Source organism: Gavia stellata, chromosome 20, assembly GCF_030936135.1.
Source record: "Gavia stellata isolate bGavSte3 chromosome 20, bGavSte3.hap2, whole genome shotgun sequence".
Classification (NCBI taxonomy): Eukaryota; Metazoa; Chordata; class Aves; order Gaviiformes; family Gaviidae; genus Gavia; species Gavia stellata.
This window is the reverse complement of record NC_082613.1, coordinates 16,056,295-16,081,542: the sequence shown is the minus strand read 5'-3', so window position 1 is coordinate 16,081,542 and position 25,248 is coordinate 16,056,295. Positions and strand designations below refer to the sequence as shown.

At 50.4% G+C, this 25,248-nt stretch overlaps 1 protein-coding gene across 1 annotated transcript; it reads right to left on the bottom strand.

Annotated features, from left to right (window-relative positions):
• Positions 1–1,910: 1,910 nt before the first annotated feature.
• On the bottom strand, positions 1,911–20,078 carry MAP1LC3A (microtubule associated protein 1 light chain 3 alpha). Its single transcript, XM_059827201.1, has 4 exons — positions 20,024–20,078; positions 9,527–9,582; positions 3,135–3,241; positions 1,911–2,606 (listed from the first exon to the last, which is right to left on the bottom strand). The coding sequence occupies exons 1-4, from the start codon at positions 20,061–20,063 to the stop codon at positions 2,444–2,446; spliced, it is 366 nt and encodes a 121-aa protein (XP_059683184.1). The 5' UTR covers positions 20,064–20,078; the 3' UTR covers positions 1,911–2,443.
• Positions 20,079–25,248: the final 5,170 nt, after the last annotated feature.

Genomic DNA, 25,248 nt, shown 5'->3' with positions numbered 1-25,248 from the left:
CATGGGAGAAGAGACCAACACCCACCTCCCCACAACCCCCTTTCAGGCAGTTGTAGAGAGCGATGAGGTCTCCCCTCAGCCTCCTCTTCTCCAGACTGAACAACCCCAGCTCCCTCAGCCGCTCCTCATCAGACTTGTGCTCTAAAATGTCAAAGATGCCCCTGCTCATTGCAGGGGAGCTGGACTAGATGACCTTTAAAGATCCATTCCAACCCAAACTGTTCCAATTCTATGAAGATACGCCGACACAGGCAGTGCTGTTTTGCCTCTCTCATAGCGCTGCCTTTTGAAAGCATCCTTTCACCGGCTGAGGTCACGTGTAGCAAAGAGTCACAGTGCTGAAGGGAATTGGCACTTCTGCAGGTAACTGCATTCATGGTGGAGAGAGTGGGACACCTCAGCTGAAGTCCTCACTACTGTACCCCATCAAAGGCTCCAGCCCACTGTGTTTAAGCACATCTGCTACTCCTTTACCAATTGCCACAGGGAGAAGCCTCAGCTGGGCTGATGCTGTTGTGGGGCCACTTAAGCAAGGCACAGTCCCATCACCTGCAGGCACCCATCCCACAGGGAGGTGGATGGGAGAGGACCTTTGCTCAGGGACTAGAGCTTAAATACTGTGAAGTTGGTGCTTAACAAGGGGCAACCCCCATTACTGCTCCAGCTGCCAGGACCAGTGGGGCAACTGTTCTCACCTATACTCTGCGGGGTGCTGTGCTTCCAGCTGGCTTCCCACCATCTTTCTTCGGTGCCTACCTACCTGTGTGCACTCTGCTGGATCTGTCCCTTACACCAGCTCCTTCCTTGGACAGAAGATTCCCTGAGGCGTTGGACATAAACAAGACAGTCAGCTGCAACTCAGAGTATCTAAACCCTTGTCTGCTGGGCAGTGCAAAGGAAGTAGAGCGTGCTGAGGTGCATGGAAACACACTGATGCTGAATGGCCATCAGCCCCTGCCTTTGATTGGAGAACAGTTTTGACTGAGCGCTCAGGGAAATTTCCCGCACTGCTCAAAGGTTTCTTTAAAAGCAGAGACTTTGCAAATGCCCTCCACCTCAATTTTTTTTTCCCCCAGATGAGGAAACTTGGTCACAGGACAAGAGACTTACCTAACACTATGTCACAGGTAGGGCAAGAATAACCGTGTTTCCCACATCACTATCCGGTGGTCTTGTAGGATAAGTCCTCTAAACCAAGCTTCCACCTTTGCCTCAGCCCCTCAATCCCAGCCAGCCCCTTTTGCCATAGCTTAGACTAACCAGCTCCGAAGCCTGGGCAGGCTTACCACGCACCAGCGAACATGGGGAACACGCATCACTCTTACTTGATACTAGGGACATTAACATAGACAAGTGAGATGGGAACAGAACATTCCTACAAGACACAACTTGAATTTATGTTTATTTTTTATATATATATATACCTTTGTATAGATTAAACTGGGTGGGATTTTATCATATACATTTTTTTGGTATAATACATGAGAAACAGGGATGGGAACATAGCAAATATAAATCAGTACATTCCTTGAGCAAACTCTTTGCCACACTGAGACTGAAAAATTGCATGCGATGGGGAGACAGAGAGAAGGGAAATCAATTTTATTAAAAAAAAAAAAGAAACAAAGACAATCTAGGTACAACTGTCAACAGAGGAGCAGCACTATATATGGCAAAACTGTATAAATTAAAAGTAAATTCCACTCCGACATCTACTATGCTTTAAAGTGCAATAAAGCCTGATTTATTTACCTACAGAATACAGGAAAGATTACCCCCTCTCCCCATTCCAATCTATCCCTAAAAAAAACCAAAACAAAAAAAACCCCAACAAAATAAATCTAAAGGATATACATTATCCACAGTCCTATAGAGACGCCTACATCTACTCAGTAGCACCAAGAATGGGTGTAATTAAAATCAATTAAAACTCGGGAGCAACGGTAACATCTGTTTGCTGCTTTTGCAGACCTCCTGCCCTTTATTATTGTCTTGGAGGAGAGGCGGCTCTCCCTGTGCTGAAAGCGAAGGCGACAGTGTCCTGTCCTGTCTCCATCACCAGCTGAACTGTTATGGCAGTAGGCTACAAACACGCACACACACACATACACAGCACAGTGAGAGCAGCTGCAGGTTACACGAAGGGGATGGGAAGCCGAGGCCCCATGTGCGCGCGCGGGTGTCTGTACGTATGCGCGCACATGGGTGCGTGTGTGTGGAGGGAGCGGGACTAATCTACACAGAGGTGAAGGGTTGTGCGAGTCCAACACACGCCACGAGCCTCTTTGGTGACAGGGTGATGGGAAGGGGAGGGAGGGAGGGAGAGAGGGAAAGGGAGTCAGCACAGTCCCCCTCCTGTGAGCCTCTGGTTGTGTTGTCTTCCAAGGCCGGGGGCCTGCGCGCCACAGTTCATCTGTCTCCACATGCCACCTCTCAGCAGGCCTCAGTAGCCAAAGGTCTCCTGGGAAGCATAGACCATGTAGAGGAAGCCATCCTCGTCCTTCTCCTGCTCGTAGATCTCCGAGATGGGGGTAGACACGCTCACCATGCTGTGCTGGTTCACCAGCAGGAAGAAAGCCTGGGTGGGATTCAGCTGCAAGCGGCGCCTGTGGGGGCAAGGGCAGGAGGGCCTGGGTCAGCCCACCTGGGGTAGGCACTGTGACAGCAAGTTCTACCTCCCCCCAGCAATGCTGTTTACATGGGACCAGGCCTGCACAGCTAGGACCTCCTCCCACACGCTCAGGACATGGTGTCCATGAGCCCAGTGAGCTGCTCGGGGCTCCATGGCCTCCAGAGTCGGGACTCTGCAAAGCCCCTTTCTCCAAGTGCTGCTGGCAAGGGCAAAGCAGAAGGGCCTCTTCCCTCTGAGCTGAAGGATAAAAGAAGGGGATTGGAGTCCCCCTCATCAGCTCATGGAGTGTCCCTATGGGGGAGAGGTCACAGTCCTTCACCAGATGCTAAGGACCTCACCCCCCCAAACAGCCTGTACCACAACACAAGGATGCTGTGGTTGTCCTGTCAGTATCCCCACCCTCAGCAGCTGCCTCTGCCTCAACCTCACCCCACCGCTCTGTGTTCAGGGCCCGTGGGTGAGGACAGGTTCACAGCATCCCAGCTGGGGCCACCCCACTCACCGGATTATTTTGACCAGTTCACTCATGTTGACATGGTCTGGGACAAGGAACTTGGTCTTGTCCAGCACTGGCAGCTGTTTCTCTCCTTTATAGCGTTCGATGATGACCTGGGGAGAAAGTCAATGGTAAGGTTAGCCACAATGTACAGTGCCCCAAGCACTGGCCTCAAGCTCAAACACAAATCAAACTAGCACAAGTGGAAAAATTGAGGTAAGGCCCCACTTTACTTCACCCACACAGGAAAACAAAAAAAAAAGGACATGAGCAGTGACCATCAGGTTGGCTGCAGACAGCTCTTCAGCAGAGAGTCATCTGTCTGCCTGAGCCAGATGGTGGAGAGCATCCAAGACAAGTGAACTAAAGCATCAATTGCTCTGGCTGGCTGAGAAAGAGTAGGCATTAGTGGATTGATTTAGCTACCTCCCCCCACATGCAGGAGACCCAAAAGAGGAGTGAAGTATATTTTAACATCACCTTCAGACTGACCAAAGCTACAGGTTTTGCTAGCTTGAGCTAAGGACTGAACTCATGGTGCACAGCAAGAGACATTTTCCTTCTCTTTTGTGCCACAACTCTGGGCTGCTGCCATTCAGCATCACCCTGCTTGCTCGGGAAAGGCTGCAGATATTCCCAAACAAGCAGTTTTAAGAAATCACTGTGAAGCCACCCAAGGCATTCCTTCAGAAAGGGAGGGTTTCAATTTTGCCAGTCCCCCTCCTCATCTTAACACTCAGACACACTGACTCCAAAAAGGATCAGAAACCCTTGGCCGCTTCTCCCGTGTGCCACCACAACTGTGCGGTGAGCTTCCAGGGCACTTCACAGTGCCACCACGGGGACAACCCAACCTGTCATCCCCTGCAAGAGGTCTTGTTTGGGAAAGCTCTTACCACACCTACATTCTGAAATGGGTAAACAATGATTTCTGTTCAGTTTTCCTGCTATTATAATTAATTAATTTCTTCTGTTAAGGAGCATCTGCTGACAGCTACAATTGCTGTTCTAAACCAGCTCAGAAATGTACTCTTTGTATTGTAAGAAACAAGGTGGTAGGCAGTTAAAATAAGTAATGATATTATAAAGCTAACACATTCCCATTACAGTGATACTCTGACTCTCACATCTCTCCAGTACCTAGTTGTTGTCTCCACAGAAGGACACTTGTATCCTCATCAGTTCATTGTCCTCTCCAAGTTGAGACTGAACATTATTTTTCACTATAAGGCAAGGAGTTCCCTTAAATCATTTTGTCAGGTCTTTTCCAAAAATATACAGGAAACTGCAAATGCCTTTGGACAGTGGAGGGATGGAGCAGCATGCAGAGATCAGGATCCCCAGAAGATGGCTCTGTGGAGCCAAAAGGATCAAGCAAACCTCTGGGAACATTGATTTGCCTTTCCCTTGATAACTGGTTGACACAACAGCCTCTATCAGCAGCAGCAACTTAACTCCTGCTGCCTGTCAACACCAAAGCCAAATCAGAGACTCTGGTTGGGACGCTGCGGCATCACCAGTGAGCTGGGAACGTCTCATGAGTTCCCCAGACTGCAGGGCTTATCTCAAGGCCCACCAGGATGGGCCAAGCTATGTGGCATGCAGTTCCCAGATCAGGGAGAGGAGCGAGGCACCACAGTGAGAGATCTGCACCTAAATGCCCTCTGAAGAGCCCATCCTGGACAAAGCTCACACAAGGGAAACTCAGGAGCCCAAGGGCTGGACAAGCAGCATATGAAGGCCCCCATGAGTCCACCAATGTATTCTCACATTGGCCATGTCTTCTCTTGATACTGAGCAAGAGTGCCAGAGAAAAAGAGCAGGGAAAACCACGTATTGCTCCTTCGGCCACTTTTGCAAGATGGGGACCTGATGAAAGAACAATTTTCTGCAACAGACTAAATCATGCATCAGGATGCCCCTTACCAACCTGCTAACACCCCTTCCTCCCTCCAGGAGGAGGGCAGAGGAAGGACAAAGACAAGCAGAACCATCCTATTGTATTTGAGTCTTACTTGGACAGATGAGTATTTTGGCTATAGGGAGATGAATAGTCTCAAGGGGCTGGACACTCACAACAGCCACATACAGGGATGCTGCTCTGGCCACTGGGGAAACACAGAGGCAATGATGGGACCTTGAGTTTTTAACAATAGTTTGCACAAAGGGGCAGCTATGCAGCAACTGTTTGAGCATATACCTTTACATGCAGAGAGGGCCCTGTACACCTGGGCTATGCCTCATTTCTCACATCTAGCAGGAACAGTGGCAGACGTCTCTAATTACCAGCCAGTTCCATCCCACAAAGAAAAGCTTCTCAATTAGTCCAAGAATGGGCTGAGAAGGGTGTCCTGGCTGTTAAAGCAGCAGCTGCCTTGTGCCCTGAGCAGACAGAGGGCCTGTCATGTAGAACAGCTCCAGGAGTTTCTGTTTCCAGAACACGAGCTGCTATTTGGGTAACCCAGCTATGGGAACAGGTGGCCAATGGACAAAACATTCTTGACTAGCTTTGGAAGGAAATGCATGATCAAATGCTAATATTACATCCCTGTGGCCGCAGGGCTTATATACAAAGCCACCTCCCCTCCCGTATCCTCTTCCAAGCTGCTGCCTCAGACCAGGGGGTTCCTCAGTGTGGGACACCTGCTCTTGCAGTGGGAACCCACCACAGATCTCACTGCAGAAATAACACAAGCTGGGCACAGGTGGAAGGCTTAAGGCAGAGCCTGGGGTCCCGGTACCATCGCAGAGGGGGCTTGGGCAGCATTTATAAACTCAACCCTTGTTCTGGAGCCAGTCTGAAGAGGTGGAAAGAGATTTTGGTAGGGAATGGGGCCAGATCTGGCAGCCCGACAGAGGCAAGGCTGCCACCACTCCATGCCCCCAGGTCCAACCAGCAGCAAGGCTGAGAATGTATTCCCAGTAGGCACACACACACACAAATGTGTATACGTAATACATACGTACCTATATACACGGCCAGCCAGAGAGATCAACACAGACAGCACCAACAGCCTCATCCTGTCCCCCTCTGGCTGAGCAGGGTGGAGGTCCTTTAGTGGGAATATATACAGTAACCTCTCTTAGTCCAAAGCTCTGATGTTGATCCGTGTCGTGTCACCCCTTGACACTGGGGCTGCAGCTCCCCGGAACAGCCCTCGCAGGAGCCCAAAGAAAGTTGTCCCTTCCTCCAAGTCCATCATCGGGGTTTCTGTCCACCATTGTGCTGGCTCAAGGCATTATTTGGGAACCCTCACCTGCCATTGCCTCTCCGTGCTCCTCTGTGGGTGTGCAGATAAGCTTTTTATCACATAACCTAACAGAGACCTCTCTGTATGGCCCAAACACACCCTCAGACTTCCCTATCAGCAGGAGAGGTGGCTCTCCCCTAACCCACTCTCTGCAGCAGTACAGCCTGTGACTCACTAGGCCTCACTGAATTTAGCATTACAGTGCTTTGGGAAATGGTTTGCTCCTGTTGCTGCCCAGCACAAGCTGTTCCCAGTGATTTTAGACTCTTCAAGGCTCACTGGAGCTGGCTTAAAGCTTGCAGCTGCTCCTCAACAGTCCCCGGTTCAACGGGCTCCAGAAAGAAAACACTGGGGCCGACAGCAGGCGAGAGCGATGGGCAAACATAAGCTCGGTCTACCCTCTAACAGGGCAGAAGATGATTTCTGAAGCATCTGCTGAAGCTGTGGATGGAGGTCCCAGCAAGAAGGCAGGAAGCTCTCTGCCTGCTCTGACCGCCTAAGAAGCCACCCCGCGGCTGCCTGCAAGGGGCAGCCAGAGGCTCCCTCCCAGCATTGCTAAGCGTGAGCAGCACCTCACTGCCAACACAACCGCACCCTTCTCAGTAAAAGCTGTGTGTTCCTGCGGTCAGCACTTTTTACCATGGAAGTGCAGCCAACTTTGGGGAATACAGAGACAGCAAAGGAGCCCCTGGCATCAGGTGGTAGGGAAACACTAGAGAGCCCCTCACTCCTGCCTATCTCCTTATTACATGTGCCAGTGAGGTGTCCTGGGATGTGATTTCTCTTCAAACACAAGCAGAGAACTCCCCACTTCAGTCAGAGTCCAGGTTATCTACTGCTTTGTCTCTGGTGGGCACAGACAGACACACCACCAGCTCCCTCCCCACGCAGTCCCCTCGTGTGTATGTGGCACAGCCCCTTCCTCAGCCTCCTCTGGAAGTACCCTCATGGAAACAGGAGAGAAATGCCTTTCCCTGGGCACAAAGCCAGGCCATGTACTCTGCAAATCCTCCTGGCCTTCTGTCAAAGCAAAAGGGGACTCACCCAAGGGCTCTGAGTGGAAACTGGAGATGCAAGAAGAGGGCAGCAGCTGCAGCACAGCTTGCTGTGATTTCTGTCAGCAATAAGGGTGTGACCTGGGCCATCTTCTCCCTAACTCCTCCCTGGGCTGTGGGCTCAAACCCCTTTGCTTATTCCAAGTGCCTCTCCAGGGAAGCCAGTCACTTGGCAAACACAGCTCCTGCCTTTCACAGAAGACCAAGACCTTCCTACAGCCAATTTGCCTGCACCGCACTGCTCAGACCCACAGCCATCCCCCACACCATGCCCCGTTTTGCAGCACAATGCTTTGCTCACAGCCCTAGCACTGAAAGCTATATACAGCGATTTGCAGGAACTTTGCTATGTAAAAGAGAAGAGAGAGCATCAAACTTGGTGTCAGGGACTAACAGGGACCAGGCCTTTAGAGATACCAATGACACAAACACAGCTGGACCCCCCGAGGCCTTCAACACCCTTCTCTCCTCCTGATTCTTTTTACTGCTCCAGCAAAATTTGCAGCTAAACGTATCCTCCCCTGTGGTGTCAGCCAGCCCAGGAAAGCAAAGCAGCTGCGCACGTAAGCCGAGTCCCTCATTCTCTCATAATGCTGGCACTCAGGACACTATCAAGGACAATAAGGCACTGAACAAAGAGGTCACTGGAGCAGGTGTGGGAGGGCTCAGGTCTCTGCCATGGCTAAACCTGCCCGCACACACACAACTGCCCAGACAACCACACCAGCGGCCAGGTCCTGATACACAGAAGCCTTCTCCTGGGGCACATGGTGTTTGACCCCAACACAAAGAGCACTCCAGCCATGGAAGCTCTCCCACCACGTTTCAGTAATGCCGGTAAAATTCTGCATGTGGATGCAGAGCTCTGGCTCCTGCTTATTTCCCAGGCAACAAACATTTGTGTACAGGCACCTGATGTATGCATGTGTGTATATTTTATGTACAACTTATTTCTAGCCTGTCCTTATTGCTAGAGCCTTAAGGCATTGTAATTAGCTCTGCCACAATTCTGGAGAAATGCAGAGCCAGCCTAACACCATGAAAACCACGTTAAAAGCAGTAGTCAATAAATGTGTAGATGATATGGCATTCTGGTATTCAGTGTGCTGCAAGGGGCAAGTCCCGCTCTGCTGAGCTGACAACACATGAACACCACAGTGGTGGTGGAAGAGAAGGAAGAGAAAGAATTCTTTTTGCTGGAAGATGCTGTGCTAAAATCAAAAGAAGAGTGCGGCAGGAATGGACTAGTATGTGCCAAGAGCAGTTTGAGACATTAAGCCTTGAAGGCTAAATACTGAGAGACTGTTTGCAATTTTAAGACAAGGCTGATGTTCATCCAACACTGAGAACGAGCTGAACTAGGAACACGTTCCATTTTTTTGGTCGTACATGCTATGGTATTGCAAATACTAACTCGAGCAAGCCCCAAGTCCGTTATTTCTCTAAGTTCTCCATCTTCTCAGGAAGAGAAGCAAATCCTCAGCTAGGATTATCAAAAGCACACTCACAGCCAAAGAGCGAGACAGCGTATTAGGTCTGACATGGGCAGGAAGAACTGGAGGCAGTTCACGGAGTCTCACCTGCGCATGTCAACAATAGGTGTTGGAAAGCACAGAACGGGTGTGACCGTTTGCCTGTGGTAAGAATTACCCTAACAGAGTCTCTTTGCTTTCAATACAGCGAAGATCATCTCACGCATCTTTCTCTGGGCAGATGCAGAGAAATCCTTACCAGGTTATCCAGGAAAAGTCAGGAAGCTACAGCAACAAAAAAACCCCAAAAAACAAAAGGCCATTTCAGAGTTTGCTCGTGCTGCACTAGCTTGGAAGTAGATCTGAGATCAAATCAGTTCCTTGCCTCTAGGGCAGGCATGAAGCTTAAGAGAAAGACTGTATTTTGCACTGCTGAGAATGTGGCCTACTATTGAGCAGCTGGCATGCACAAGGCACTGGAGGCTTATGGAAAGCGTCCTGTGTTGATTCTGGGGAGCAAAGTTTTGTAACCTCCATGGCTGGCTGGTGGAGGCTACCCAGCAGCACAGAGGGGTCATGAGAACAAAGTCTAATGCAGAACGGCGAGAATGGTAACTTACCGGGATTTTGTTTGGATGCTGCTCTCGGATCTGCTGTACTTCTTTACAACGATCAGCTGGAAAGAAAGAAGTAAAGAAACGAAGTTAGAAACATCTGGCTGTGCTAGTTCAGGCAAAAACGAGGTAACCTGGTAACGAGGTTTGCGTGCAAGCCACAAACTGGCAAGGAGGGACATTGCAAAAGAAATGCAAATTCTGTTCATCAGGCCTTTTCTGAGCATTTTGCAGCAGTGAGATGGTCAGCCAGATGTCAGCTTCAGTGATCAACCCTTCATGGCTTCCTACCACCCCAATCATCCCCCAAGGCAGGGACTTGCTACCCTGCCCAGTAAAACTGGGCAACGCACACGGAAACCAAAAGACTTAAGTGAGACCATAAGGATTACAAAACTGCATTCCTAAACCTACCTTGAGCAAATGCAGCTCATGACCATCAGTGCCGGGCAGCAGCACAGCTTTAGGGTCTCAGCTCTGGAAGTTCAGGCTCTTTCTGTCTCCTGGCTGCTTCCCCAGCGGAGATGATTCTCCAACTGGGGCTGGGTTTTAGCCATTTCCTTCTGCCTGTTGCGCACTTCCAAGCACTATCTGGCACACTGCCTCAGTCCAAAAGAGATGCGCCTTGCCAAGGAGGACTCCTTCACTATCATAGATCTACACAGTAGCTACAACAGCTATTGGCCTGACTGAAAGTATTTCTAGACCTGTCGTGGAAACAAGAAGAAAAACTTAAGCAAGGAGCTGACCCACATACAAAAAGATTTTTTTCTGCAGTTGTTCTGACACTTTCTAACTCATTTTCCTCCAGACTTCATGTATACTGACACACACAACAAGCAGCACGTAAAAGCTTTGAGCTTACAAGAGAATTTCAATGCCCCCTCACTGCTTTACCAGAAGGCCCTCCACTTTCCACAATTCAAAGCAGCAGGAAGGAGGGGAAGAAGTCATACCAGGGCCAGGTACGGCTCTGCGTGTGCTCTTCCTGGGACACTACAGACCTACGCTCCTCCTTGCATTACCGTTATGCTGGAAGTGCTTCACAGCCTACAACAGCCCATCTGAAGTGCCCAGGGGAAGCAGTTTCATAGATCACAGTAGGTAAGCCGGGGGGTGAAAACCAACCACTAAGGACTGCCTAGAAATGCAAGAGCTGGGTATCGCAGGATCTGTCGTGGGATCATCCTGCCTCACACACAGTCGCTGGTGCAGCTCCTGCTTCAAGCTTGACTCCCCTTACCTGCTTCATGCAGCCTCAGTTTCTCACGACCCACCAGGATCATGTAGGGCAGAATAAGTGCATGTGTTTGAGTTTGGTTTCTCCCCACAAATGTTGAGCATTTCTCCTCTAACCACTCAATAAAACCTTACTGCTTATAAATTGAATTTAGCTAGATACTACCTTGGGAAGAGACTGGGGTTTCTTTAGAGGCCACAAGACTACAAAATCACCAGATCACAGAAGCTTTTGAGCACGGTTTCTGTCTGAGAGGAAAACATCCCTCTGCTAGGAATTGCTAGACCTTTCTTCTGTAAGGACTCCATGGGCTAGCAAGACAGAGCAAGATTATTTGGATTTAATGGAAAATTTGGGCATATTTGTTTTGGGTTTTATGACTGAAGATATAGTTCCTCATGTTTCCTTTTCACCCTATCCAGTGCTCCAGGGCATCCAGAGTTATCCTTGTGATACAGACAATTCTCCCCTGAGGTCCCAATCAGCAAGGACTCACGCAGAAATCAGCATTGCACATGACGCTGGTACAGCAACACCTCTTCAGGAATGCTGAAGGACACAGTGACAAGAAGCACCGAGCACACAAGCACCCAACCTGAGCAGCCAGACAGCAACGCGTGCCCCCCCCTTCCGCAGAGCTCCGCTGCCATGTGTTCACTGTGTACAAGCTTCAGCAGGACAGAGATCTGAAAGGCTGGAGATCCAGAGTATGAGTGGACAACCCTTATCAGCATAAGTACTTTAGGCAGCTTGACTGCAGTCAACTCAGACTTGCTGAGTATTAACAGAGCCTGCAGAAAGCTGTGTGTCCTCATGGCTGGTTAGTTTTTCCAGCTTCAGTATTCACCCTATCCTGCATCTCTCCATACTATCAGATGGCCATGTGGATGAACTTCCTAGACATCATGCATTTCCCTGTCGGGTCACAGAACTGTTTGCACCGGAAGCCCCAGCGATGCAGGTAATGATGAGAAGGGTCTGAGAAGCAATTTGCTGAAGGCAAATTTGCGGCCTTTGCATGTTCTCATGGCTAGTAATCTCAGAGCACCCAACTAGTCTAGGCTGCATGCGCCAAAGGGCAGCCACATGCCTGATACCCCTTCTTGCTCCCTGGAAGCATCACCAATTCCAGCACAAGGCTGGCAGCCATCAGAACCTTTGCTTCCACAGAGGAGGCAGAGGTGGCCCCTGCCCATCACACTGAAAAAGATGCCACACAGAGAATAAAACGGTATATCATCTGTCCAGCTACACGTCAGTGTCTCAGGATCCCACCCCTGAAACACAGTCCTTTGTCCCCCGAGGGGTGCAAACTGCAGGTGACTCGGACAGAGGCAGGCCAGGCTGCTGCTGCAGCACCTTTCTTCCAGGTCTTGCTGACTCCATGCTCAGCAGGAATTAAGGCCGTGAGCCACCAGTGATAAAGCTCTCCACTAGCTTCAAGCCTGATTGCGTACCACAGCAGCAGCTCCCTGTCCCACTCTAAGACCTGCCACGTGCCCAGGACCTGGTCCCCTGGTCAGATGGGCCCAGGGCTTTTGCAGCCTTTCTAATCTCAGAGGACCCTGTGGGAGGTGGCTGATCTGCAGGTTACCACAACGCAGTGGACGGCAGATGCTGCTTTGCTCCAGAGGCCGCTGGATCCCTTCAGCAGCTACATGTGATTGCAACTACAGGCACCTAAAGCACTGCATTTCTTCCTCTGCCCAGGAGATGCCCATTTCAGAAACTTCATTCAGGAAGGCGGTTGGGCGCAACCGACCTAAGCTGTTCAGGTGCCTGAATATCCAGGCAGAAGTTTCCAGGACATCTGAAGCTCTGCTAAGGGGTACGCTCAGTCCCATCCTAGCCTTGAAGATCCAGCCAAACAGGCTTGGGAATCCGGAGAAGCTATCCTACATCAAACCCTGCACAAAGGTAATTTCTGTGCGCACAATAGTTCAGGCGCTAGAGATCTCCCCCATGAAACAGGTGATGGTCACCCACACCCTCCTCAGGCTGAAGTGGGAGCTAGAAGTTGATCCAGTGTCTCGTGAAAGCATCTTCAACATCACACAGCAAGGAATGGCTATAAACACCACCTTTAATTTAATGTCTATGTAGTCTAATCTAAGTCACAGGAACAAAGAGAAAACCATTAAAGGGCACTTCAGGGAGACACCGATGGAGATGCCAGTCTAGCACCCATGCTCATGCCACGCACGGCACTGCAGACAGGTACCCTCCCTCCGCCCTTTCACTAGCAGTGTCTGCACACTCACATTTCATACGCAACAGGTCTGATTTTACAAGCCTTGTTCTTCTGCAGCTCTCCCAAATTATAGCTGTGCTAACTGAGGTTAAGACTTTCTCCGTTTCTGTAGCTATAGTTAATCCTTAGCCTATATGTAAAGTGAACCCGAACTGTTTACACAACCCAGTCCATATCTACATTTTTTTCTCTGGCCCCTCCTTGCTGCAAGGAGAAGCAAAACACACACCTGATTTCAGCAGCTCAGGGACTCCAAGCGAGAGGGGATGAAGGGGCTGCAGCCAGCTGCTGTTCTGAAGAAGCTGAGCGAAGATTAATGAACTGCACACAGAGGAAAGAGCACCATCTCTGCTCCCAGGTGTGGGCACCGCACATCTGCCACGAGGGAAGCCAGGCTTCTCCCCAGCACCAGGATGTGAGAGCTCAAGATGGCAGCAAACTGAGAAACACACACTTTTCACTGGTCATTCCTAGCTAAATTTCACTGCTAGGGCCTACTGAAAGACGGGAGTATTTTTGTAGCATTGCATATTCCAGGAGAATTGCCTATTTCTCCTCCAACTGCTGTTTCAACTGTTAAGTACCAACAGCAAAGCTTGCAAATTGCGCAAAACACCAGAATCTCAGCTGTTTTCTTGACTGAGGTCCTTCCCAAGCTGTTCTCCCAAAGATGTGGGCGCACAACGTATCCCATGGCAATGCAGGATGAGATTGTTATGACAGTTAAGGAGAGCAGTAGAAAATTTTAAGCCAGACTTTCTGAGCATTAACCTTTTTTAATCAGCAGTGCCCAGGAACCCTGGCTATGGCAGACAGGTCTCTGCTATGCTGGGCACTGTGCAGACACAGGATGAAAGGACAGCCCTGGATGCAAAAGAGCTTAATCAGACAAAAGATACAGATGGTGGAACAGAAGGAAAACACATGGCAAGTTCTCCAACAGCGCAGTTGTGTAAGGGACAGCATTTTTCAGGAGACACTAGACAAACACTGGTCAGGCACTGGTGCTGCCCTGGGGCAGCAGATGGACTCTACAACCAGCTCAGCTGCTTGTGCCCAACTGGAATGCTGTTAAGAAAACACCACTTTGAAAAAACAGCACGTGGAAATGTCATCAGCGTGGTTCCAGGTCAACAGCTCCTGAGCTGAGCAAGAGCTGTGTGTGGAAAGCAAAGCAGAGAGTAGAAATTCAGCCATGAGCTACTGCCTCTCCCTGCGGTCCCACGTCCCAGGGCTCCGGGTACAGCTGCCCATGGCACGAAGGGACCGTGCAGACATCCCTACCATTGCAGCAGGCTGCCAGCCTTGGGGCTTTCTCGCTGCCATCCACAAGACACTCTGCCAGCCAGCTGGGGAGTGGATCTGCCTCAGATCCGAAGCAGATGCAAAGAAGCTGCTTCAAGAAGCTGCTGTGGTCAGTCCCAGCGCAGAGGGTTGCTAGACCATGGTCCTCTCTCTAAGAGATTTTCTGCAAGGAGAGGAGGAATTGGATGGTTTGAAATCAGGATATGTCTGGGATGAGCTGGTGACTGTTGAAGACATGGGCAAGTTATGCAGGTCATTCCAGCTGAACATCAATAAATATTTTTGTAATATCACACCACCCTAAGGCCAGACACCTCTAACAACCAGGAAATACACCCCTGTGCATGTGTCACGGCTCACACAACAGCTGACCTGACCTGTCCCTGCCCAATGCTGGAGAGCTCATTCTCAGGCCAGTGGCACTGCAGGAGGAGCAAGAGTAGACTCCCACATCCAGGAAAGCTTGCGAGGCGAGCCGTGCCCTGGGAAAGCTGTCCTCACTACTAAGAAAGGCTCATTGTCCCAGACTACGTAGGTCAGCAGTGTCGCAGAAACTTGACAGATTCTGATCGTTGGTCATATTTTACTTCCTCTGTCTGCAAAGCTGGAGGGCTCTGGACAGGACGAACGACTCAGGACCAAAACTACACTGTTTTGAACTTACTGTCTGGTAGGAAGTGTGTCTCTGCAACATGGTGTAGGTAGAGCCTGATGCTCCACTGTCACAGGAAGGTATTACCAACATGAACGTGGAGCAATTGATCTGTCTGCATGACTATCCATTTCGTTATTACCGCTTCATTACAAGATGTGTAATGTCTGGAAGGGTTTTTGAATGCCTCGCTCCTGGAGTCCTGCGTCTGCAGAAGGATCTCAGCAGTCTTGTTCATTTGCATAAGTTCTCAATATTCCTGGCGCCAGAGTAGAGCTTGAAAATGGATTTTAAAAGACAAACAGGAACCATCTTCGGGGTTTTTTTAAGCAGTTTCAAAATTTATGAGTATGATTTTGAGCCTAGCTCCAGGAATGAGTATTTGTATCCAGCAAATCCATGATATGGGCTCAGCTCGTGACAAAGCAGAGCCACACTACAACTGTGAAGTATAAATTCATGTCAAGACACTTGGTCTCTGGTTGCACAGTACCATGTCACCCCTGCTGTGGGCCATGCAGGATGAGCGCTGGACCTCCATCACTCAAACAGCTTAAAACAGGGCTTCCAACGCACTCCACCTCCTGAGCATGGTGGGCAAATGGGCAATACTTTCTGTGCCATGTTTGGACGGCATACAGATTATTTATATCAGAGTTCCAGATAAGGAACTGGGTTTTTTTCTCAACATTTAATCACAGTTTCACTAGCTTTGGAAAAAGAACATCAAGTTCCCTCCGTATGAGCGGTCAGGAGGCTGTCCTCTGCACGGGCTTCCCTCCAGCTTTTGTTTGACCTTTTCTTCCATCTTGACAACTTTCACAATTATAAGCCTCCAAGACAGCAAGAATGCACTCAAATTTTTCAGAACTACTCAGGACACTTCAAATTCCTCGAACAAAGAACTGGCACTCCTGACAGAAATATATTTTAATGCAGAACACCACACACATGCACACACAAAGAGACTTTGCACAGCTCAGGTCATTGCTATTTGTGCACAAACATGCCTGAACACGCACGGATTTGCCGGTCCTATTTGGGGAGACATGCCAGACACAAGAGTCTTGAATTTATTCCTTCCTTTTCTCTCTCAGCCTATTTCCAAACTGCCTTCTGAAAACAAAAGGCAGCAAACAACTGCATGACCGGAGAGTCAAAGGTGTTTACACACTGCAGGTCAACCGCAGAACATCACATAAGCAGGGTGACACACCGGAAGACCTCCTGAGTGACTCTCCCGACCGTGATCCCCACTGGGACTGACCAAGGAAAGAACACAAAAGCCAAAGGGGATGACTTGTCTGTGGCTCATGGCTACTCGATGACAGAGGCAACAAGAGTCTACCAGTCTTACAGCTCCCTAGATTCATCGGTCTCCACCCTTCTGGCTCAAGGGGGTATCTGAAGTTTTCGTAGTGAAGAAAGTGTTAAGTAATGAACAAAGGGCAGGTTTTATTATTCCTGGCTGCCAGTCAGGACCCTTTGTTACATAAAAGAATAATAATAAAAAAATCAGTATTTGTGGTGTACGCATCTAGCTGGCGTTTGTGCTGGATGTTTGTTCAGTTCTTCTTGTACCAATATTTTCTTCAACGCTGATAATTAACCCCACATTAAATCATGTCACAGAATGTCCTCGGTAATTAATACAACCAGACCCAGGAAGCCAAGCATCAGCTTGCAACACCAGCCTCATTTCAAGGAATCCCAGCTCTTAAGCACAACTGCTAGAACATGAAGACCCTGAGCACAGAGTACGAGGAAAAGCTGACTCACTAACCAACCTCAGATCAAGATCAAGACGCTTTTCCAAGCCACCAACAAGCAACACCGTTATGACAAGCACAGGGTAGTGCGCGAGGCAGACAATTCATCCATTGTTGGTCTTTCAACTGGTACAAGCACAGCTGGCTTACACTGGATGAGTCCCCAGAGAAGACAACGCTTCACTTTTCCCCAGAGCCAAGAGGAGAGGGAATTCAGCTCCACACACTGCCTTTATCTACTGCTGCCTTTCCTCTGCAGAGAAGTGGCTTTCGCAGAACTAAAGGCAGATCTCCCAGAGGACTGAACCTGGGACGGGAATACTCAGTCCAGAGAGACCGAGGTCAAACCTCTATGTTTGTCACCTAGCCAGGGGCTCCAGCTGGCCAACAGGACACACACGTATGTGTCTTACTGCAAAGTGCCTCCATTTCGGCAGGGTGCTGGGGCACGAGACCAACTTACTTGCAGTTAGCCGACCCGTCTAGGTTTAACGCCCACGTCCGTAACCACACCGGTTATGCGCTGCATTGAAAACAAAGCTTGAAGCCTGTTGGCAGCCTGGCTACAGCGGAGCAGCCAATTCAAAACAACCCCTTCGAGAACAGCGGGAGGTGCGAGCGCTACCCAATGCCGCGAAGGACTCGCACTCTTTACGGGAAGTGCAACAGTGTCATCAGGCTGCCGCACACTCTCGCTACAGCCAGGACACCCTGTTCCTTTGACACAGACCACAGCTTTGTTCTGGGAATTGTTTTGGTCTCCTACAATGGATCTGACTACACAGAAGACAGCTGCCTCAGCGTCTACATTCAGCACATGAAAGCAGAGGGTTACTGTCAGATTTTACCCGCATGCACCCAGATCAAAGATGCTCTGCTGAAGATGTGCCAAGGGCCGGCCCAGGTCACAGAGCATCACCCTCTCACCACTAATGGCACATCAGATCACAGGAGAAGTCAGCGCTCGGTGCCCTCAACACACCTTGGCTCAAACCGCTGGCGTTTCCCAGCCAGTCCCTTTTCCAAGTCTTCAACAATGATGAACAGAAATCCAGAAATTTTATTCAGGATAGACCCAAGACAAAGCAGATGAATAAGCAGAAGATATTCATGGAAAAACAAATCGTAAAAATACAAGGGGGAAAACACGCACTGAGGAAAGCAGAATCTCGAGCAAGGGGTGGCAGAAGCAAGACCTAAGCAAGCCACTTGCTGTGAGAGCGGAGCCTGGGTGCCTTTTGCAAAGCGTCATACTCCTGACGCTGCTTTTTCTCTGTTTTTTTGGAACCGTTCCACTTCTCTGAAAAGTTTTGAAGCCTTAAAAATGAATCCATTCTGAGGGTACAGCGTTGCTGGCGATGTTTTCCATCAGCCCTCTCCAACTGCATTGTAAACACTCGCTTCCTGCTCCTGTTGTGTAATGATGCGAAGACGAAAACAAGCTGTATTTACTTTCTCCAACCCAGCAATTCCAGCCCTGACCCAAAGCAACTGCGTGGGCTGCCAGGCCTCCTCCTCCGTCCCCTCCTCCTGGCTGAGCTCTGCAGGCCAGTCAGCTGAGAGCGCAAAAGGGCAGAGGAAAGTACACAGAAACAAGGAGCACTTGCAGTTGCCGGCACCGGACTCCCTCACCCTCCTCTTTCCCTCCTGGGCTATTTTAATCTTGCTTTCTTTCAACTACTCTGAGCCTCAGATTTTGTTTTCCTCCTGGCTCATACAAAATCTGAGCAATCTGTAAAGGCAAACCAGACTCCTCCTGACCATAATAAACCGATTCTCACCAGTTTAACAGCAGGTAGTTACGAAGGGTTTGATTTAGGACTTTACTGCTTTTAATACGTAGCTTAGGAGAACACAGCAGGGTCCCAAGCAAGTATCCCAGGGCACCCAGACCTCATTTTATTCTTGTTTGTGCGCGTTCACTTGGCTCGGTGGCTGTGGCAGGAGAAGGCTGCGTAAGCATTCAAGGCCGGAAGGGTTGCGCCAATAAATTACAAATATTTACAGTTTCCAAGAGAGCAGCGAGGGGCTGGATCAGCAGTTCTGCAGGAAAAAGCTCCAATTTTAAAACTCACGTAGGAAACACACCCTCACCTGCGTTTGGACAGTATCTGACACAAAACGAGGCTTTGTTTGGCATGAATACACTGATTTCAGCATTATTCAGGCAGCGGAGCTCAACCGATACCCCCCTCGGGATGTAACCTGCCAGAAACACGCACCTTTCCCAGTGCCAGCTGGCAAAGGTCAAGAGAAACAGCAGTCGATGTTTCATCTGATTTCGCTATCAGGTCTGGCAATCGCATCTGGTACCTTCTGTGGTAATCTCCTTGTCATTTGAGTTTTCCCACCGCGTACATTTAACAAAGGGATGGGTATGATGTGAGCATTAACCCTTCTGCGTCTCCGCAGCGATTAGAGAGGATGTCTCAAATTCTTGGAACAACTACTCGAATGCTAACGAGATGGGGAGCACGGAAGGTGATTTCTGAAGAGGTCCTTGTGCTCCGACAGTCAAAAGTGTAAAGATTGGACCCAGGGCAAGAGTGAAACAAGAATATTTACCTCTTGCCTACCCTCGCCCTGTGGATTTCAGAGCCCGTTGTAGTCGGCACCCCACCCCAGTCACCCCAGTTCCTCGGATGGACAGACAAGACGTGACACGGGAGGGCGATGGCTCAGCAAACGCCACACACGGGTTTCTTGTGCTCGGCTACAGCCGCTGCCCTCCAGCCAGAATCACTCGGGACTAAGTAGTTACTCCGCGCTTTACAGAACCGGAGCCTTATCGAGCGGGCACCTCCGCTGCCGGGGGTCACCCGTGTCCACGTCCACCGACGTGGACACGAAGCACGCAGGTGAGCGCTTCGGCAAAGAGCAGCGCCAGTCACGCGTGGGGGGTGAGGCGCTGGCACGGCAGCCCCCGGGCCAGGCAGGCGCAGGACGCGGGGGGGGGCTCCAAGCGCCCTCCCCCCCCGGCCCGCCTGGGCGCGCCCCGCCCGCCGCAGCCCCCGGGGCTCCCGTCCCCGCCGGAGACCCGCAGCCCCCGGTGCGGGCCCCGGTGCGGGGGTCGGCGCCCCGCCGCGCTGCCGGCCGGGATGACATCACCGCGCGGCGGCTGCGGCACCGCCGCCCCCCCCCCTCGGCCCCCCCCCCCGCTTCCCGCGGCCCGGTTTCGCACGGTCGAGCCTCCGGCCGCCCCGCGGCGGGTAGGGGGGTCGCCCCGAAGGTCAGCACGACGGGAGGGCGCGGGGAGCGCCCCCCACCCCACCCCCGCCCGGCTCACCGAAGGTGCGGCGCTGCTTGAAGGGCCGGTCCGAGGGCATGGCGGCCGGGGGGGCGGCGGGCCGGGCCGGGCCGGGGCGCGGGTGCCGGCGGGCGGCTCCGTCTGGCGGCGCGGCCTGCGCTGGGGCTGCGGCGGAGCGGGCCGGTGACGTCACCCCGGCACGCCCGACCGGGGCGGGGCTTGGCCCCGCCTGGGGGGAGTGGCCCGGAGCCCCGCCCGCCTTCACCCCCCCCTCAGCCCGCCCTCACCCCGCCCTCACCTCCCCCCTCAGCCCGCCCTCACCCCCCTTCAGCCCGCCCTCAGCCCGCCCTCACCCCCCCTCAGCCCCCCGTCGCTCCCCGCCGGGACCAGGGGCGGGGCGGGCCCGCTGTACCGGGGGGGGAAAAGCGTGAGCGGCGGGACGGGGCCGGTGCCGCCGGCCGCAGCACAGCGCGCTCCTCCCGCCCCGCTGACCGGGAACAGCCTCGCCCCACCGGCCGCCCGCCAGCGCCGAGGCCGCTCCCCCGCAGGTGCTCGTCCTCTTGCCCAGCCGGCAGCTGCCACGGCCACCCGTGACGCCGTCAGCACAGCAGCGCGGCGCTGACGTCGTGGGGAAGTCGTTCCCAGTCAGTACGGAGCGCGGGGCCGGCCCCGGCAGCGGCGGTTCTGTGCCTTCAGCCGGAGCAGGGCAAGCCCAGGGCCTTGGCTGCCCCCCCCGCCCCGGTTAACCCCGGCGCTGGGATTGCCGGAGGGGCCGCTGACTCCACACGCAGCGGCTGCTTCTGGAGCCCTCGGCTCAAACGCCTTCAGCCGGCTCCCCTCGGCGAAGGCCGGTGCCCCGAGGCCGGCGGGAGGGGGAGCAGCTCGGCCCACGGGTGCACCCGTGAGCTTCTACCGGCAATAAACCCGGACCCGAACCAACCTCACCGAGATAATCAGATCCCTGCAATTCCCACGCCTACCTCTATCATTTCCCAACTAACGAGTCTCTTGTTTTCCCTGCTGCATTCGGAGCCACGTCTATGGTGAATGTTTTCAAGACCGCAGCACGACTACAAACAGGGCAGGCTGTTTCTGGAGCTACTGCGAAGGGATCAAAAACCAACCGCGAACAGAATGGCAACGTTTCACGAAGAACCACGTTTAATATTCCTCCTCAGAGTATGCCGCAACAAAAGCTGTATTCTGCCGAAGCAGTGTTTCATTATTTACAGTGAATGGGCAGGAAGGACGAGTGAACACACAATGTTAAAGGATTAAGTACAACCTTGATAAAAAAAGACATGAAAGACGTACCTGTTAAAAAACTGCTCCAATTATTAAAAGTGTCACCAATTAAAAGAAAAATACGTTTAACTACAATCAAACAAATTCTTTTCTCCTTGTAGAGTTTACCCAAGAAAGGAAACAATTACTTTCATGGCTAACATCATGGATTTTCCTTGACCAAGGAGTAGCAGTAGGTAACTAAACACATACCAGTAAGGAAGCGTAAACTCTTCAGATGCACCTTGATAACTGAGATACAGGTAGAGACGTTCATTTCTGATATAGGTCCTTTTAATCAGAAAATACATAAGGGAAAGCAGTAATGTTGAATTAGACATGGCAAGCTGATGACCTTTACAGACTGCATCTGCAGGCAAAGGATTCGTTCCGACTATCGTTCTAAAGCCTTAACCCCTTTTTGATGAGAGGCATGAGGAACTTTCTAATTTTGTGATTTTATCCCTGATTTTCTCCATGCAGACCTCACTGCAGGACTGGGGCCATAATTCCATAGAAGGTTATTCATACACCCGGAGTGGGAGAAAAGACACCGGTTCATGGACGCTCTGGAGCTTCTCAGCATGTTAATGTACTTACAAAAGGGGGACATGGATCAAGGAAGTTTTACTTCTACTACAGCAGAGTATGATTTATACACTTCTTCTGTTAGCCCTCAGCTTTGACGAAAAATCCTGCACACACTAATACCTCTCTTGCCTGTTCTTACTGATGTCATTGGCAAAAGTCCTTATTTAAGGAGGTGCACTGGAGATCCAAAAAAACCCAGATCAATCAAAGGTTTAAAGAAGATGGAAGGAACCAGCTGCATCACCCCAGCACCAGCAAGCTGTCCTAACATGACCTAGGATCAACGACAAGTTTTACACATGCCAGCGTTCCTACAGGGTAAACACCACTGATAATAAGCACCCCTGGATGCTTGCGAAACCATGCTAGCGGGAGGAAACCTCCCCGAAGGAATCCTGTCACGGTGGTAAAGGAAGTGTATTTTTGTCAACAGAAATCGTGTTGATGCTCAGGCTTCTGCTGACACAGCGCTGTTTGTCAGCCCCTGCACACCCCAGCTGCCACAGCTTTTCCTACAGATTATATTGGTTCAAGGAGCTGCTCCAGCTCTACTAACGTAAGACCAGCCTACATTGGTGTAACTATCTATGCCAGACTTTCATCCCCTATAATGTAGCTATACATAACAAAAGTGTTAAGATCAAACATAAATGTGAAGAGGAGCGCTGCACAATCAGAGCTCAGGCAGACGAATCGTTGCTTGGGAGGGCGCTGGAGCGAACACAAGCTGGAGTAGCTTAAGGGAGCTGCTCTAAGATCCATAGATGAGTTTCTACAAGCCCAGCTTTTGCAGCATTAATGTGTTATCACCTCCATTCCTCTGTCAGAGCCTCACCTCGGAGCAGAGTCAGCATAAGAGAGCACATCCTTGGGCCTCAAGCGCTGCTGTTCACAGCCCAGAGCCATACCTCAAACTTCCTTTCGTTAGCTTAATGCATTAGGGTTTGATTTCCACATCGCGGCAGCAGATGCTTCCTCTGCCTTCAGAGGGGGATCCATCAAAACTGACTTCTCCAAGACAGCCAGTTAGGCCAGTCTCCAGGCACAACACAAAGCAGCTTTAGGGCACAGATCGCAAAGTCATTCAAGCCCTCCTTTGAACCACCTCGTTGTGCTTTCTGGCTATTAAAAACAACCAGAACCATAATGCCTATTTTTCTATTCTTCCTCAATTTGACAGTAATTTTACCATACAAATGACTAGGCCCAGACTCCACAAACACAGGACAAGAAGTAGAACTTCATCCCATCTCTTGACCCTCTTTAAGATAACTCAGGAAAAGTGAAATCCTCCCCTAACTTGCATACAGAGGAATGGCTTCCAGTCAGATCTCTGCGACTCTCTGATGCTCCCGATACAAATAAGAGACTTTTTCTCCATAGTAAGTATCTAAATGGAAGTTGTTGTTCTTCAGCTTCATCCACCTCTTCCCCTTTTTTAAAAAAACATCTGAATTAACTTTGAATGCTAGTGTAAAGGTAGCACTAGCATGGCATATGCAAGGCCCTGCCTTGACCAGATGGATTTGACAAGCTCTGGCTCCAGACTCCAAAACCAGCTTCTTTGAGACCCCTTTATTTAAACTCCTGAGTATATTTCAACTCAGACTGCTAACAATCCTTAAAAAAAAACAAAACCAAAAAATCCCTGAACCAACCATTAAAGCCCCTCCAAACCCCCAAACAATCAGCATATACCAGGAACTCCGTAATTTCACTGCAAGTTTATGGTCTCAACACAACGCAGAAAATGGGCATAATCTTAGTTTTGCAATAGGGTTATTTATTACAGCTTGTTTAAAAAAAACCCAAAACACCTCACCACTCTCTGTCCCAAACTCAGATACAACACAAAACCACTGGTAGGACAGCTGTCCTTAAGGAAGTGTCCAAAAGAATGCAGGACACTAAAGAAATTCTTCGTTGTTCGGAAGAGTGACACTGCCACCTACTAGGGAAAGCCAAAATACGTCAGCAGGTCACCACCTCCAGGGAAATACTTCTCTGGCTATGAACAACAAAAGTCAGAGGAGGTGAAACACGTGACTTGTTTTCTGCCTTGCCTCACTATTCAGTTATTATCCAGAGACTTCAGCTTGCTGGAGATCATTTTTTTGGAGACAACATTCAATTAAATCATGACAGATGACATGCATTACCTAAGCTGCTGTGTAACAGGAACCACTCCAAAAGCAGAGCATGATTTCAAACCCCATTCATTGGTTTGATGGCATGGCTTAAACCAAGGCTCAATAATAAAAGGGCCAGTGAACACATGCTATGTAAGTTATCTGTCAGTTACCTTTCTACGACTAGGAGGAGACTAGGAGGAGACGGATGCCTACGTCAGTCACTTCTTGGCACAAACTGTGATCCCCAGGCTACACCAATTTAGTGTGGGCAGACACGCTAATGGGAGAGTTTATAAACTGAGTAACAGCCAACACTGAGTCACGATGGCAGCTGAGATACCCAAAATACCGTAAAGCATCCTCACCCAAATGCTGCAGACTGACCACTTTACAGATCTCAAAAAGCATTTCTGACCTTCATAGTCATAAACACTACCTAAAAAATTAGACACAGTCTATAAATTAATGCCCAAGTCTGAAAATGCACAGGAAACAAACACTGAACATACAGGTTATCTTAGCTGTTTGAGTCACCACGAATCACCCCATCACTTTGTGCTCTGAAATCCAGAAAGTGTCCGAGTCAACACCGACATCTTTACTAAAGACTCCAAAACTGCCCAGCAGCCAAGTGCCTGGAATACCCCCTCACCTGCTGAGATCACCCAGAAATTCTTAGTCTGCTCCTCGGTGTAGAACTGGACAGTATCATATGTTCCTACTACTACTTGTAATTTTGAAAGAGCAGGGCTAAACACCCAGGCTATACACTTCTGCTAACAGATACACGAGTCAGGAGTGATCCCTCACCAGCACAAGAAACTGCATCCCCTAACAAAACTTCAGTTACTCAATCTAGGTTCTTTCTTTAATCATACGGTACGTTTCATGTCTGTAGGCCGTGCCTCTTTCTCAGGTGCGCTTTGGGAGAAATTCCTTTTCAGGCTGGTAAAACACTTCTGTCACAAGCAGTGTGAGGCCAGACGTGTGAGGAGGCTGAAGCACAAGCAGGCAGCTACACTACCTGCAAGCCCCCCTTCTCCGTGGGACGAGACCGGGGAAGGAACCAGGCTCCCTGAGCACCGCTCCCTGCTGCGGCAGGTAGCTGTACTGAGCTACCCGAGTCCACAAAGAAAATGCACTGCAAGACAATACGCATCATTTCTGAATCTGAGCTGCGATGTTCTGCACATCACCAAGGCTCTTTGGTACAAGCCAGAGTTGTGTCTGTCACACACCTGACAAGCATCTTCAGCG

Excerpts from the sequence above, each read along its gene's own strand:
- MAP1LC3A (XM_059827201.1), bottom strand. The coding sequence starts at position 20,063 with ATGCCCTCGGACCGGCCCTTCAAGCAGCGCCGCACCTTCG. Across the intron at positions 3,242-9,526 it reads AGCATCCAAACAAAATCCCG|GTCATCATCGAACGCTATAA; the intron begins GTAAGTTACCAT and ends CTTTCTCCCCAG. Across the intron at positions 2,607-3,134 it reads GAACTGGTCAAAATAATCCG|GCGCCGCTTGCAGCTGAATC; the intron begins GTGAGTGGGGTG and ends TTGCCCCCACAG.